The sequence below is a fragment of the Agelaius phoeniceus genome, chromosome 3, assembly GCF_051311805.1.
Source record: "Agelaius phoeniceus isolate bAgePho1 chromosome 3, bAgePho1.hap1, whole genome shotgun sequence".
NCBI classification, from domain to species: domain Eukaryota; kingdom Metazoa; phylum Chordata; class Aves; order Passeriformes; family Icteridae; genus Agelaius; species Agelaius phoeniceus.
In genome coordinates this window covers 72,240,878-72,258,650 of record NC_135267.1, presented here as the reverse complement: position 1 = coordinate 72,258,650, position 17,773 = coordinate 72,240,878, and the positions used below count along the sequence as shown (strand labels likewise).

The 17,773-nt window shown below is 38.1% G+C and overlaps 1 protein-coding gene across 2 annotated transcripts in view; it reads right to left on the bottom strand.

The window, feature by feature from the left end:
• PCNX2 (pecanex 2) overlaps positions 1-17,773 on the bottom strand; it is a 153,137-nt gene that overhangs the window by 60,683 nt on the left and 74,681 nt on the right. For both annotated transcript variants that reach the window (XM_077175595.1, XM_077175596.1), the window contains 2 exons: positions 15,578-15,719; positions 11,964-12,141 (listed from right to left, as the gene is read on the bottom strand). In XM_077175595.1, the coding sequence (XP_077031710.1) occupies positions 11,964-12,141; positions 15,578-15,719 (320 nt within the window). The remainder of the gene's footprint in view (positions 1-11,963; positions 12,142-15,577; positions 15,720-17,773) is intronic.

The window sequence follows — 17,773 nt, the reverse complement described above, 5'->3', positions numbered from 1 at the left end:
TTCTTAGGTAGTAAGGTCTTACTTCAGTAAGGCATTAAAGTATATTCTTCATTCAAAATTTAAACTTGCAATGAGGTACATTTTTGACCACCATCCTGAGGCAGCTCCCAGATTACCTTTCAGAAGTATGTCTGCTCTAATTAGAAAGTGGGAGAACAGGTTCTGATATTCACTGATTATATATGACCACAAGTCAGACGGATACAGGAGAGGAGACTCCAGGAGAAACTGGATACAGTGAACAGAGAAAGTTCCATGTGTGACACGTGGCTGTGCTCATGGAAATCAGACTCACTTCTCAAGAACACAACATTCCCAGTTTTTGACTCAATGGAGAAGCTAACATGATGTAAGCATATGCATGGCATTAATCATGAATTGTAGCTGCAGTTTGAAGACCACTCTATCATAAAAATTAAGTTGCATAAACATGAGCTTTTATTGTTGTGCAGGGCAAACTGCAAACCACAACGAATTTATTTTGCTTCCTGTAAATTATGCTTGGTGCTTCAACAGTTTCTGATTCAAGAATGATGTGTACTTTTTCCCTGGAATACATTTCTCCCCCTCTGTCATTTCTCTTGGCATCAGGCCAAAGCAGATCTTGTCTCATCTATTGCAGAGTGGGTTCCTGACAAACTGTCAGGAAAGATTTGGCCATCAATAGACATTAGTGCTCAACACACAGGGAAGTTGACAGTGAAACAGGAGTATATACAATATTTCATGCTCATATAGCAAATATATGTTGAATTTCTTGGAGTAATTTTTTTTTTGAGTTAGTAAAAAACTAGATTTTGCCATCATCCTGAAAGACACTGAACTGTATCAACACTTGTACATTAAAATGCTTCCAGGGAATGTTCTCAAGCACTGATATTGCGCATATTTTTAAACTGCTGGAAAGGGATCTGGGAAGGTTCTGATCTGACTCTTCCAAAGAATCTCCAGGAATTCTTTTGAATGAAAACCCTCCACGGTTCATTTCTAGGTGGCAATTCCATACCTGCACCTTGCATACAGACTGAGAGAGTTCATCAGCACAGACACAAGCTCCTTAAGTCACCAGCCCCAAAGTCCCACTTGGCCATCTGTATTCCACAGTTGCAATGCCCTTACAGGATGTTTCACTGAGCTTCCCCACAGACTGCAGTAAATAACTGCATATCAAATGTGAGGGAAGCAAGAATCACTTGTAGCATTGACCTGCTTTGGTCTTTGTGCTACAAAACCATCAGAGAGCAGCTGCTGACTTGGTATAACCAGTGTCACCCTAGCTCCAGCTACAACTAATAAACATTCCAGGTGAGATGTAAGCAGTGATTCACCCACTTTCTTTGTTTTGGCATGACTCAAATTAGGAGCAATACACAAAGTATAGATTACACTTACTTACGTACAGATATAATATTTAAAACCACTAAAGCCCTAATAAAAACAAGCTGTTACAGCCCTTCAGTGCACAGCCTGATTACCCCTACTTAGAGAAACTCATATCTTGCTAACTTTGTTTTCTGTCAAAAATACTACATGGGACTTGCAGACTGCAGCATTAAAGTAAGCAAGTAAAATTGAACTGAAACTCAAATAGCCATTTATGTATTTGAATCTTATTTAGCAGGTTGTGGGGTTGCTTTGTTTCACTTCAGTTTTATTTATCTGAAACACCACAATGAACAGTTGGAAGAAAAATTTTATCTGCAAAAAGATTTAAGTGAAGGGCTAGAAAAAGCTGATGACTTGCATTTGAAACTTCAAAAATTTAAAACTGCAGCACAACCCAGCAAAGTTCTGCCAGTTACAGATTGACATCACAGAGTCATAAATCACTCTAGCTGTGCTCAAAGCACAGAATTCACCAAAAGGCTTTCAAATCTCAAATAAAACTCAGGTTTTCCATTTACTAGGAAACCAAATCCAGGAGGACACTCTTCTGGCTCTTTGTTCCAATATATAATTTTCAGTTGTTCTTTAATATTTACACCTTGCAAAAGTTGGCCCATGGAGCCCAGGTTCCCTGTTGTATCTAACAAATCCTACTGCTTCTGCACTCCCCACTGCTTGAACTTGCTGTTGTTTCTTCCAACACTTTCCTCTCAGCTAACACTTCCACAAGACAGGCAAAGGAGCTCATTTCCATTCGAGAACATGAAGCAAGAATGCTTTAGTGAACCTCTCTTGGTTTTTGAAAGCCTTACAACACTGCACTTAAAAGCCTGGAAATGTGTGATTTTCAAGCTACTGCTTTCATTAAGCGTTGTCAAGTGCCTCTATTACCTCTTAAATCCCTGCTTTCAGGGCATGTTCTGCAAAATGCCTTCAGGGTAATATGCCATTAGCATTTTACATCTCTAACTATAATTGCTAAAGGTGATGTCATCTACCAACTACAACCCTGAGATTTAAAAAGGAGGACTTGGCTTTACATTTTCTCTTTTTCATTTTTCTAGAACGATCTAAGAAACTGTTTCTCCTTATCAGTTTCATCCAATTTGCAATATGCTTCCTCCTATATCTGATAGGGGAACTCACAGAGCTTTTCTCACAGAAAGAAACTGAAGCTGCTAAAAATTGCCTTTATAAATAGGAGAGACTGAGCTATTCTCTTATTCCAACTACAACTAGCTGCATTTCAACCTTCACTAATCTGAAGACATGAGCTAAAGAGGAAAACCTTAATCTCTTTTACATTGTCAGAAACAATACAGAAGGAATTCGAAAGAGAGAGAAAAGGCAAAGCGCATCTGGGCCTGAATCTGTTGAGGAAAGTAAAAGGCCACAGAAAGGACTTTTACAGGTGTATTGACAGGAACACACAAACCAGAAAAAAATCACATGGACCTGCTGAGGGATGGGGCAGGGGACTTGGTGACAAAGGGCATGGGGAAGGCCAAAGTACTCAATGCCTTCCTTGGCTTGGCTTTACTAGTGACCCTTCAAGCCAGAGGCCCCTGAGAGCTGTGAGGAAGCATGGAGAAATGGAGACACCCTACATAGCAAAGGATTAGTTAAAGGCACATCAAACCAAACTAGAAAAAACTCACTTCCATGGGACCTGATGGGACACCTCAGCCCTTCTGTGAAAACAATACCCTTGTGTGGTTCTGTGAAACACACAAATTATCCCCAGTAGAGTTCTGTTTGAATGAGGATGAGGTGTAACAGTGCTAGATACAAAGAGGGAACCTTCTAAAGTCAAGGTGAAAAAAATAGTCTCTGGTGAGTTTTAACCCTCTTTTTATAATCACTTCCTTAAGCATATATAAAAGATTAATTTTTATTTAAGACTTCTGCATTCCAGTTTAGAATGATTTATAAAAGAATATTTTTATTAAGCCTTATTAGATCTTCAGTGTTTTCTACAGTTCAATAAGCAGAAACTATTACATGTTTATATATTATTTATAACATATAATTATATATTATGTAGGGGGCATAAAAGTTCTAATATTCCTAGATATATTTATGCATGTGACAGTTTTACACAGTAAACAGTTTTTCAAAGTCTTTGATAAAGACATTAATTATCAGCATGTTTGGTGAATTTAAACCAGCACTACCGTCAAGTAAAAGCGCAGAACACGCATCTTTCATGTTTATTTTATGTGGACACACATTTTACCTTAATCATCTTTAAGTCTTCTATGAGTTCTGAAGCCTCTACAGATTTCTGGTGCACCAGTGAGTAATAAACAAAGCAAAGGCAAAGACTCATCTTCCCAGGATTTTCTTTAAATCTGGTTATTCTTACTTAAACAAATTTTATGGAAGTTAGTTAACATACATGAAAAATGAAAGATTTGTGGAGTCTGAAACATCACTAAAATTGTGTATTCTTTTCTCAGTTTGGTAGATTTTAATAAACTAGGCAGAGGTTAACACCTGAATTTAAATGACTCAGTGTGAGATGGAGACTATGCAATGCTCTCAGCTTTTAGCAGCCCTTCTATGTGTTTGGCATCTGCTAGGATTTTGTGTGGGCAGGCTTCTTGGCAACTCTGGGACTAAATAATGCATAAACATTAACATTTTCCTGCTAAGTTTAAATTTTCCTATGTTTTAAAAAACTGTGTATATATATACACATAGGTTTTAAACAAAAATAATGGTCATATATATAAATATATATAGCTACATGCTCTACAGGCAACACAAATTGAGATTAAAAAAGTTAAGTGCAGAAAGAAATTATTTAGTTTGAACAGGTATTTATTTGTATTCCTATTTAGATCCTGTGACCTTGAGATGATTTGAATTAAGATTCTGAGAGGAGTATTAACTTCTTCATGTTAAGCTAATTCTGATCAAGTGGAAACTCCAGCTTTCAGAATTAAATTCTAATACCTACTGATATATTTTTATTTTCTTTTTGGTATGTCAATAAAAATGAATATACATGAAGAGTGAAAAGCTGTAAGTATGCATGTGTTTAAGGACATGAAATTAAACTTGGTGGAATAATTTTACTCCTGTTCGTGACTTTGCTTTGCAAATCATTGACTTTTGGGTTTTTATTTAACACCATTCGAAACAAACTTCACCTATGAAATCCTGCAAAACAAGATTTACTGGAAATACTAAAGGTTTTTAATGCTTGTGTCTTAAGTCATGGTGACATTCTATGGTGTATTTGGACAGCTGTGTTTGAACACACAACAAATACTTTCCAGGATATCTTTATCTGCACATGCTTACAGACACTTGAAGCCTTTATATTGCGGGCTTCAAAATCATTGTCTAATGCAATACATACAAGAGGATCAAAATATAATCAGTCCAAGTCCCTGATGTCATAACTTGGAGGAAAGAATATATTCCTCAAGCACAACATTCAGCACTTAAGAGTGACACTGTACAAAACAGGCATGGTTTAAGCAGTCTGAGCAGCAAGCCTTGAAAGCCTTACAATTGATGTTAAATGTTAGCCAGATGTAATTATGGTAAGGATTATGACAATAAGATGATGATAAAGCCTAACAGAGCCCTAGATCTGCTCATGGCAGATGCTGCTTCTTCCTACATTGTCAGCTGATAGCAAGAGCCCAGGGAAGAAACCTGTGGCACTGTAAAAAAACAGACTCACATATTTGCCCAAGGTGGGCAAAAGGTGATAAGCTTAATAAGAAGAGGGCCAGACAAGCAAAATAAATCAGTGCACTGGGAGTGCACTCATCAGCTGCACTGATTCAGGCATTTTCAGCAAAGCCTTCACAGGCATGGATTCTGCCAACACTGTATCTTCCCAGAAATTTCCTTTTTGAAAGGACTGGGCCCAGGCAAACCTCATGTAGTTGAACAAAGCTGAGTAAAAGGTCCTGCATCTGGGTTGGGGCAATCCCAGGCACAAACACAGGCTGTTCAGAATGGATAAGAGAGCAGCCCTGTGAGAAGGACTTGGGGATGGGGGTGGGTGAGAGGGTGGACATGACCCAGCCATGGGCACTCCCAGCCCAGAAACCAAACGTGTCCTGGGCTGCATCCAAAGCAGTGTGGGCAGCAGGGCCAGGGAGGGGATTCTGCCCCTCTGCTCTGCTCTGGTGAGAGCCCACCTGGAACCCTGCATCTAGCTCTGGGGTGCCCACCCCAAGGAAGACATGAACCCATAAGAATGGGTCCAGAGGATGGTCAGAGGAATGGAGTGCCTCTCCTATGAAGAAAAGGCTGAGAGAGTTGGGGCTGTTCAGCCTGGTGAAGAGAAGGCTCCAGGGAGACTTGAAAGCAGCCTTCCAGTACCGAAAGGAGACCTACAAGAGAGCTGGAAAGAGGGGCTTTTTATAGGGGCCTGGAGTGATAGGAGAAGGGGGAATGGTTTTTAACTAAAAGAGATTCAGATGAAGTATTAGGAAGAAATTCTTCACAAGGAGGGTGGTGAGGCACTGGAACAATGCCCAGAGAAGCTGTGGATGGAAGCTGATCCATGGAAGTGTTCAAGGCCAGGTTGGATGGGGCTTTAAGCAACCTGATCCGGTAGAAGGTGTCCCTGCCCATAGCAGAGGAGTTGGAACTCGATGATATTTGAAGTCCCTTCCAACCCAAGCCATTCTAGCATTCTGTGGTAAAAGTGGACATAAGAAAAAATACCAAGTTTGCACTGAAGTTCTCCAGATTTCTCTTTCAGTGCCTGCATCAACACAGACAGAACAGGCCTCTATCAGCATGAATGCACATGAACATAGACCTCAGTGCATACTGAGCCATACTGACCCAGGAAGTGGGTGTACATCTCCCTGAAGCCCCAAATGCACTTGCCCCATTCTAGAGAAAATTTAAAAAAAAACCAACAAACAACACCACAAAAAAGAGAGAGAAAATGTAAATTGTAATGTGTAATGAATGAAGTCTGACAAAGAGGTCAGTGACAGAAGGCTGAATGAAAAATCAATTAAACCATTCCTCCAATATTAAGAAGAAACATGAATTGTACAGTGCCCAAGAGAGTTAAGGAGTCTATGGAAAATACCACTGGGATTATCGTGTCAAATATCAGATGTAGCCTTTGGTATTTTACTCAGCAGAAAGTGTCTTAAAAGGGTTTATATGCCAGATATCAAAAATTGAGGGAACAGCTGTGAGCCAAGAGGGTACAGATGATTAAGACATTGGATTTCAATATGCACAAATGGCAAGGAATGGATAAAATATGAATTAACGACTTAGACCCAGAAGCTTTGAAGTGAAACATCAGATTTAGAAAAGGATGAAAAATCAGAAGAGGAAAGAAAAAAGAGTGAGGCTTTTGAATTATAAGTCACACCTAAATCAATGAGACATGCCAACTAACCAAGAGTTTTATTGCCACAAAGGCAATAAAAAGATCCAATAGGTTAATTACTTGACTTCAACAAAGCACCAAGAAGGTCAATGCACTTGGCAGCACTTTCTCATAAAATGAAGGAAAACAAGATGACACACAATTTCTTTCCTGTCCAAAGGATTGTGCTGCAGATGAAAGTTAAACCTGATCAGCAAAGGTCTGCCAGGTTGCTACAAACTGGCTGCATTTGTTGGATCTACTTTGACAAAGACCATCTTTCATAAACATGTGGTCTTGGATACTATATGAGAAAGAAGTATACAGAAAGAGAAAGAATTCTTATAAAAATGTGGATTTCTCTTTAGCTGGAAAATGTACTCTGGGAAAGAGGAAAAAATATCAAACAGGGAAATTGTATATTTAAGCGAGCTCAGCAGGAATAAGAGTACTTAGGCAAATAAATTCAGTGTTAATGAAGGCAAATTTAACAAGCTCTGCTTCTTTGATTATTTTGCCTTATGCATGAAGACAAATTCAGAACCCTCAGAAGACTTGATAATAAGAAAATATAAGGTGATTTCATATTTTTGTATTGCTAATTAGTTCATATACACACACAAATTAGGAGGCCATTAAACTACCTGACAGTAACATATAAGACAGTGAAAGAGCTAAGAAGTTGTAGTCCTATACATTTGAAGTTTAATGGCACTTGGGCTTATTATTCCCATTCAGATCTGTGTGGTAGGTGAGTGTGTAAGCCAGGAGTGGCTCACTCTTTAAGGCTTAAAAAGGAAGCTTCACAGATTTGTAAAAAATCCATATTCCAAAGTACAATTTCTCAGTTGTGCTGTAGAGATGAAAAAGTTGCTGGTAAGAGCCAGTTTAGCAGCATGCTCCCAGGAGTGAAGGGACTGGCAAGAACCTCCCGCTAGGCTTTTGTAGTAGCCAAGAGCAGACTACAGCACAGTACAGAGCTTTTTGCTGTCTCTGCTCCTTCAGCTCAACATCAGCTCTGCTTCAGGGTCCAAAAGCAGTTCAGGGAGATACTATGGCTCCTTTCCACCAGCAATATTTAGAGGATGCCTGTGGCACTGGATGAAACGGAAAAACACATTTTTAACAGAGCACAGCAGAAGAGCTGGGGACAAGTCCTGCCCTGAGCATCCTTGTTAGCATTCAGCCAATTTCAAACTGATATCCCTGCTGTTTGAATGATTTGCATTCACTTCTACTTCACACCTAAATACTGGTTCATTCTTGAGCAGCTAGTCCAGACACCCTTCAAAAGCATCTCACACATCTGCCATGGAAGGCAGGGCTGGGTACATTACTGCTTTACTTTTTGTTTTCTTGTTTTTATCACACTGAAGAAAAATGGACTGGATGAGACATAATATCACCTAACCATCCACATGATCTTCCATAGCTTTTGCATATGTTAGAGCTTTTCCTCAGTTAAATATTATATCAGAATAATAGACAGCAATAGAATGGAAGAAAGGTCCATCTTTTCATCAGTTCCAAATAAACTATCCAAACTATTTATTATTTCCACTTTTTTCTTTTTTTTTTTTTTACTCTATTACAAGAAAGAGTCTCAGAATTTTTCCTAGTTGTAAAAGTCTAGGATGAAATCTCCTAAGTCCTATTACATATTCCATCTTTGTTATGCCTAGGAAGAATATATTCTCCGTTTTTTGTGGGTTTCCATTTTTACTTAATGTGAACATTCTTATTAACCTTTGCACTGACATTATCTCCTAAAACATCCAGGGAGAACAACTGGCTCATTTGAAAAGTTTACATGGAGTCATATAGACCAAGACTGTCTTGATTATCTGGTTTGACTTCCTGCAGAATATACATCAGAGCATTACACCCACACATGCTGAATGAGCAACCACAAACTTTTAAAAGGCCATTCAGCTCTGATTTAAAGATTATAGACAACAGGAGTTTTGGACAGAAGATTCCAGGTTGTAGTCAAGGACACAACCTGATATCACTACATGGAAAGTCTTAGTTTAAGAAAGACGAAGAAGTCCTGTTTCACTTGAATTAAAAGCTGCAATCATTCTCAAAAGCAAGTAAGAAAATATCTCCAAAATGTTTATCTTGCTGCCTTCCCAAGGCAATTTGAAATACAAAATAGCATACTCTGCATATGCCTAAATCAACATTTAGTGTTTTCATATTCTGTGAATTGTCAAAATGTAAACAACTAATCATTTTTTAAAATAATTGAATTAACTGTGTCACATTAATAAGTCTACAATGTTAAAAAGACAAAAAAATAAAAAAAATTTCTCAGGAATAGAATTGAGTAGACTCTCTTGTTCTCTGTTACCTCAGTGTGGGTGTTTTGGCTAAGAGAGATGAAAATCTGTGAGCAGCAATTCGGACTTTCATGTCCAAGCTTGCTCAGGGAGCAGTATGCCCATTTGGAGTTTCTGATTTAACTAAATTACATTAAATTAACAGTACAATGGGGAAAACTAGGGAAGCACAATCTATTTAGAAATACTCTACCAAACATTATTAGCAAAGTTTTATTCCATATAATCTGCATCAAGAGTGACTAGTGCAGTTGTGATGTCTGTTGAATTTAGATTCTTTCTTCCCCAGTGCCTAGTAGAAGAAAAAAATACTATCACCATGTTTTGAAAGCAGGCAAAGCTTTTTGTGGGGTAAGCTTGCTTAAAAATTGCCATCACTATGACTAAGACAGTGCTTCTAGTGTTCTCTAATTAAGAGAGTGGCAAACTGACATTTTCAATGTGCAAACAGAAATCAGTGATAGCTGTGTAATAAATGCTGCATAGCTAAAGGTGACAGTAATAGACAGTATTTCAGATTTTGTTTGTATTTTAAAAAATAAGTGCAAAGATAAAAATGACTGAAATACAGGCAGAATCTGTGAAGACCCATAAAGCTTTTAGGAACAAAGGTGGATGCAGCCTGCTTAGAGGCTATAGTATGAAATAAACACATATCATCTATATCCTCAAGTGATCATATCCTTTACTGAAGTTCCACAATGCTGAGCTAATTAAAGCTCAAATCTTAATTAGGGTAAAGAAAAGTTATGCCCTTTATGACTTGAAATTAAAAGGAATTTAATTGCTATCATCTGCAATGCTATTTTTCATATTGGATCTAATGATCATTGTGAAACTGTGCATGTGCTTTTGTAATATAAATAATTCAGCCATTTGACTTAGAACTTCTAAATGGAACAAGGACAATTCCACTTGCTGAACTAATGACCTGCAAAATTTCAGATATTGTTAGATATGAAGATGGAAGATCAATGCTAAAACCACATTTTCAAAATGTGTCTGCAGTACAGCCTTCAGTCTAGTAGAGCAGTAGTTATTCTAGCAAACATCTCTGCTTAATTTAATAAGCATCCTTCGTTATCTCATTCTCATTGCTAATATGAGTCTTTCTACTGTAAACAGTAGCTTCAATCTACCCAAGTAACTGCAAAAATCCTACTGAAAATACTTTGTATCTTTCTCACAAAAGCATGCATAATTTACAGCAGTATTTTGCAATATGCTCATGAGGACAACATTTTCAAAAGAATTAACAAATAGTGGAACTTTAAATTCTGGGATGATAATTTTTTGATCCTGTAAAGAGGTTTTTAGAGAATGAGATTTAGGACTAAGAAAATCATCATTTAGACATGGGACTTAGCAGTGATAAACTTCTCTGGAGAAAAAAATTTACCCCTTTCTCTAGGGAACATGGTGATGAAACAAATACTGAAAAGTGGCATAATGCAAGCAAACTCTGCATTGCCTTCACTGGTTATCTTTCACTCTAAGCTAAGAAGCTTAAAAAATTACTCTAGTCCTGTTTTAGGATCAGAGTATGGTAGAAGGGGATCTTGTTAAAGCAGAGTTTTGTCTGATCTCTTCTACTCCTCTTCTGCCCTTCCTTCCCAGCCCTTGCCTTCTCACCCCAGCAGAGAGAAAGCAGAACAACAGTTCTGAGGGTGAAGGCTCGAAGCAGGTGAAGCTTCTGCTGGAGTATGAGCCAAGAATTCAGCAAGAAGTGTGAACTCAAGTTACCTCACCAAGTTGTGACACCTTCTTTCTCATCCTCCCTTACAGCAGCACAGAAATAAACCAGGAAAAGCATTTAATTTCTCCTTCACACTTTCCCTAAATGACTGGGAACTCCCAACATAACACCAATTAACTGGACCTTTCCATAAGAAGCCTGAAACTTCCAGGTGGGCATAGACAGCAGTATGAGCTGATGCTACTTGTGTAGAAGGGCTAAATATCTCCACAGCACATGCAGCAATCAATATGGAACCATGTCTCTCTTCCCTCACCAACTAAGGGATGCTAGCTGGGTCATACTTGCACATAGAGTAGGAATATTTTAGAAAAAGAAACCAAGCAAAGAAGCCTGAGCAAAAAACCCCAAATAAAACAAAGAACAACAAAACCAAACACCTCACTAGAATTACCCCTGGACGAATACTTTCAAATCTTCACTACTTTGTCATGTTTTCTCAAGGTATCAGTTAAGCCTAATTCTTTCAGTGAAACAGCTTGGATTCCAAATAAAGGCAGGGTCTGACCTGACTGATGCAGAAAGGGTTTGGTAGTTTTTAAATTAACTCAACGGGAGCACACTTCAAGAGTTAACAATGTAATAGAGAGAGGAAGGAGCACTGAGGTTAAGGTTAAGGGCAGCATCACGAGGATAACAGACTGAAAATAGGAAAAGAAAAATGTTAAGGCTGACATTAGGAAAACATTTATTATCATGAGGGTGATTAGATAATGGAATAATTTCCCAAAGGAAGTTGTTGAGTCAACCACTAGAGGCATTCAAAGGAAACCGAGATAAAAACACCGGGCGATTGATCTGGAGGGCAGTCCTGCACTAATGACCCAAGAGGCTCTTTCAAATTCACTGAGGATTCTTCTCTTGAAAACAACAATTCTGAACTTTATATGTCAGCACATGAACAAAAAGTAGATGAAAACCATTGCACAAAGCCAGAAAAAACACTTAATCAAAGCTGTTTTTTCAATTTAACAGATCCTTTCCTCTATAATACCAATAATCTGAGTCTATATATGCATTCATTACTTCTAAAAAGTCCTAACATGTATTGATCAGCCAGGTGAAATTGAAATTTTTTTCTTTCCAAAGAAATTATAGGAGCTCTAAAACTTGCCTTATGAAATACGATGGACATCATGAAGAAATCCAGCAAGAAATTTTCCGAAATGTCTCTGTAGTCAAATCGGAAGAAGATCACAGTAAAGCTCAAAGTAACAAATTGATTAATAGGATTACAGAATGAGGAGCGGAGGAGTTTCATCCCAGCAACTGTTATCAGGATAATGTCACAGCTGTAAGAAAAGCAGAGAGAAAAACCTAATCAAGTCATAAGGCATTAAATTAAGAAGCTCTTAAATACAAATATCTGTACCAGACGTATTTTAGATTGCTGTGCATATCTAAATCTACAAATCTTCTTTACTAAAAGTATACAGAAGTAATATCAGAAATCATCACATTTATTTTACTAATGTGAAATTTTGTATTTTTCCCTTATCATTATGACACATTTGTAAGTTATAAAAAAGAACAAACTCTGTAATAAAAAGAGTAGTAATTACTATTAAAACCCAAAAATCTAGACCAGACATTTTTATATCCCTCTTAAAGTAAAATTTCAGTCCAGGAAATACCTTGGCACTTTCATTAATACATTACTGTAATTTGAAAAAAGAAAAAACCTTGAACTCCTTTTTTTTTAATTACAAGAAATTTCATGTGATGACAGAATTTATAATTTTACTTGTAATTTCATTATGTGCTGCCAAAATTCTAGATAGAATTACACATAGATGTGAAGTGTTTGAAATTCTTACAGCAGCTCTTGATCAGAAAGTTGACTATTCTACATAGTAGTTCATCAGATCAAAAGAACTTGTGTTGCACCTATGTCTTCCAAAATGTGGGGATTTCAATGTATAATGAGTGAGAAAGTTGGCCAGGTATTTGCAAAATGCATGGAAGGCTCTCCTTCATCCTGCTGCTAACCAGGAGAATACCTGCTGCCATGACTGACATTTGGCAGGCTGGAAAGCTCTCAACAGGTTTTCACCATCCTAGCAAGATTCCTGTTTTCCAGGTTGATTTTAATTCATGTGGCATTTATTCACTTTTGTGTATCTCCCGTAATGCAGATGCAACTGTATTTTGAGTGCTGGTCCTTCTAAAGGATCAGCAGGGCATTACTGTTGGAATGAAACACTAAGCTGACCTTATTTTCCACCTTGTCAAGGCTGTTCTTTTCAATTTGCCTCACATTTCTGAATTATGGAAAACCTAATGACTAAGCTAAATAGATTCTGAAGCTAACAGAAGCCGTCCCAGCATATCCTATACGAACCAGTTGTGTATTTCATTTATCAGAAAGAAGAAAATTCTTGCATCATGGAGAAATTTTCACATGGAAACTTACAGATTATAGAGCAAATGGAAGACTTTTTAGTCAATGTGCCTGTTACCATGATGAAACTTTCACCAAAAAATGACACTTTACAAAATAACGCATTCAGAGGTAACAAAATAATTTGCTCATTATTCCTTTTTCTTTAAAAATACTGCCACACCAGGTGCTTTTCCTGGGGCCTTAACTTCTGGGAAAAGATGTAAGGGAATGTGAGCAGGGGGGTGATTTCCAGAGCCTCTTTGGCAGGTAACAGGGGCAGGCACTGTCAGCATGGGTCCTATTAATAACCAGCACACCAGGGTCTGGAAAGCTCAAGCAAACTCCTGACTATAAAGGAGCTGCTCTGCCTCCTCAAGAAGCAAACTGCTGCAGTCCTTTAAATCACAAACCAAGGTGAAGCTTCTTTAAAAGACAAATTCAATTTGAGGAAAACTCCAACATCCAATCCCACAAAATGTACAACCTCAGACTCTTTCAGACACAGAGTGGGAGAGTGTCTTCCCTTCCCTACAGCATGATGCCGTCTGATCCTTGGGTGGTCAATAACTAAGGAATGTTCCAGCAACAGAAAAGAGGTATTTATGCATTAAAACGCTCATTAACACGGTATCTGGAAGTAGCAAGGAGAATCCAGGATGCCTCATGGGTTTACAGAGTTCAGAAAGAGGTGGGATCTGAAGCTGAATGCTTTGTGTGTGGCATTTGGATGGCAGCTGTAGGGAGAATGTATTAAAGAGGAGAGCCAGAGGAAAAGCATACTGGGAGTTTCATGGATAGAGCAGAGTTACAAGGAAAAGGAGAGAGCAGGTTTCACACAGGTGATCAAACAGACACAAGGGGAATGGGGAAGGAAAGGACTGCTGTGGTATTTCCCCACAGGCCAAACAATCAGAGGCAGATAAATGTAATTACTTTCTTTAATCTCAAGACTTCTGGGGGTCTGACTCATTTCTTCTGAACACTTGAGGGAGGTGATACTTTAAAGTGCAATCTAGCTTGGAGGAATGACTATGTAAAAATAGCACCTTCCTAACCCTACATATTTGCTCCGTGCATGTATTCAGTCACGTCTGCTAGCTAATAACAAATGGCATTCTGACTGCTTTTAATTCTCCCAGCCTTGCAGAACTAAACAGAGGGATAAGTGTGGATTCAGTGTCACCCTAGACAATACACCTGAACTCCTGAAGCACCTTGGCTGTAGCACCTTCCAAGTGCCTGGGGGAAAAAAGGTCAGTGGGGAACTACAGGGGCTGTCAATGAGTTACTGGTGAGAGTCTCTCTGCAAAAGTAGTTGTCTGGGAGAAATATGCAGAAAATTTGACTAATGCCCTAGTCCAAATTTCAAACTGCAGGGGCTGCCTTTTCCTTATAGTTGTGTAGTTCCTAATGCTGTGTTGCTCCTCAAGAGAGAGAAATAATTAAATCAACATGCAATTTTTGCATCAAAGTTCTTTTATCTAATATTTGAAATTAAGAATGTGCTTTATTATGGATATTGAGGAACTCTCCCCCACCTCCCAGCAGTTTTTCTTGCTACTGGAACATTCCAAGGCTGTGTCTTTGTTTTATCATCTGCATCACTGTCACTCTGATAAAAAGACTGCAGAAACTCTGCTCACTGGGGATACTGCAGTCACCAAGCCTGCTGAATATCTGCAGTAGGCAAGTCACTGACTAAAATACTTACCATAAAAGGCTGTCTGCAAGGATCATACTGTGAGACCATGGATCAGCACCACCAGTTCTGCTTAATAGCTAAGACATCAGACTTTGTGAAAACCTGTACCCCCACCTTTTTCAAACCACTCTTAATGCAGGACTACCCATCTTTCCACACTGTTTAATATTTCATTCAGCCTTAAAAGACTTGTGTGGTGAAGCTTCTGATAACTCCTTTGGGAGACTACAGCATAGTGTTAAAAATCCTCAGTTAGGAAATGTTTCCTGATATCCAGCCTAGATTTCTCATTTTCATCTGATTAGTTCTAGTTACCCCACTGAGTTTATGCCCATCAAACACCTGCAGCCTGATATGGTGTGTCTTGCTTTTAATTGACATTTAGACCTTCCATATATATCTATATATAGCTCTTTAATCTTTTAATTTCACTCTCTCTCACTGGAGACACATTTTAGTGTGCTAAGGTAGTTTCGCATTTTTCTTGCAGCAAAGACAATGATTATTGTATTTTGAACCAAAATGCATGAAAGCAAACTGTGACAAGATTACAGGCTTATTAAAAAACAAATTCCATTTTTCAGTCTTCAGTCTAAAACCAAATACTCTACTAATCACATGCCTTGAGTTATAATCTACTTACTGTGTACCAAGCTTCTTGTATTTACTAATTGAGAAAGCATCAATGGTGAGTGCATTCAATATTATGGCTGGATATAAAATGTATTTCTCAAAGCACTGTAGCCACACATAAAGCCTTTCAAACCACATCAAATGAGCAGCATCTGAAATGGAAATTCAGATAACAGATCGTGTCATCAAATAATCAGCATTTTTTGCACTGGAGTACCATAGAAGACACGAATTAGCTCACATTAATAAATATAGTCAATAAACTAATTTATGAAACAATAGAATTCATAATTCTTTGGCAATAGAGAAATAATTTTGTTCTCTGAGTTTAGAAAGTATCTGTTTTGCTGCTTATAATTGCACTCCTGAGACACATTCAGAAACAATAAAAGATAGTACATGCTAGATGGTAGTTTTTACATCATCCAATTATTTAGTCAGTATATTAAATAGTACTGTCAGTGGATGTAATGACCCCAGAGAGGCCCTCTCCAGCTCTGGCACTGACCTGCTGAATCACCCAGGAAACCTCATTTGAACTCTGTGCCTCTACTTCCCCATCTTACAGTAGCAAAACACTGCTCCTTAGAATGTAAATTATCATTGACCTCACTGATAAATGAAACACCCCTTGAGATCTAAATACTGAAGAAATATCAAGAACTAGAAACTGTCATAGATGTTTCCCAAAACACTTAAACAGACACTGTAAGAAGTATTTGCCAGGATCACATCTCACATCATTCCTCTCTAAGGAACAGCTTTTTTTTTTTTTTTTTTTTGCAGTAGACTTTTCTAACAATACCACAGTGCTTAATATGAGTATTAAACAAGAACTGAATGTTCCATGCAATTCAGCTGCTACGAAAGCTTAGGTGAACTGAGTGCAGAAACCCTTGTGCACAGACAAAAACAATGCCTTTGTCCTCAAAGCTCAGCTAGACAGTTATTGGAAAAACAGTGAACACAAAAAGGCAGAATTTGGCATTAACTCAGAAATAGAAATGCCAGCTACTGAATCTCCAATAATCATCCCTGCAAAATGAAAACAATTCTATGTAGAGACCCCCCTCTTCTAAACACACCTTTTCAATGACAGACACAGAAGACATGCTGAATCAATGGATTTCTACATTCTACAGGCACAGTTGTATATTGCATAAACTAAGAGAAAGATCTAAACCCAATCCTTCTAAATTAAGTTGAAGTCATGCTTTGCCAGTACCTTAAGCTAAGACAATGCTCTTGCAAAAATCCCCCTTCAGAAAATATAAAAAACTTCTGTTTCTTGCTAGAGCATAAAAACATTTACACTACACTAAAGGCCACCTCCTAAAAGTTCACACACAGAGCAAAATGTCTATTTTGGAACCTAGTTGTTCTTCCCCATTCCCCTCTCCTCCTCCTGAGCTCAGGAACTTCAGCCATGTCCAAAGCTGAGCTCTGTGTAAGAGCTCCGGCTTCACTACAGAGATAAGCATATCCCACAAACCAAACAGAAGGTAGGTGCAGGAGCAGAGAGAGGTCTGTTCAGACAGTGCAGACAGAAAAAAGAGCTCACATTCAGAAGGGACCCCAGGGAAAGGCATGGATTTGAAAATGGCTTACACAAACCTGTGGGGTATAAAAGCATTAGTGGGGAGGAAGTAGAAGAAAAAATAGCCTAGTATATCAGGGTTTCTTTCTCATTTAGTCCTGCATATCACTAATTTCTACACATCTATACACCATAAGCTCATACATCTTGACCTAAGCCTTTGATCCTGCAGTCAGCCAAGATAATGACAATTAATAACTGAGTTATCTCACAGGTGCAGTACAAGAACTGGTCAGATAATTGCTATTCTATGGAACACCTTAAAGGTTGAGGAGCTCATCCAAACTCTGTGCCACAAAGCCAGGAATAAACTTGTGGAATTGTCACTGCCAGTTGTTTTTCTAATTGCAAGCAGTCATTTGTCTTTCAATAGCACTCCTCTTGTAAAAAAAAAAAAATTAGAATAATTTTAGAATTAAATAATAGAATAATAGAATAATAGAATTAAAATCTATGCAGTAAAAACTCCTCACAGACATCTTATTTTGTGTACCTGTCCTTTCATTGTCAACATCTGACAGCTATGGGGTACTACTGTCCTTCTGTCCTTTTTACAAGTTTCTTTTTCTATACAGAGAGGGAACATTTTAAAGTTTAGTTCCTACATTT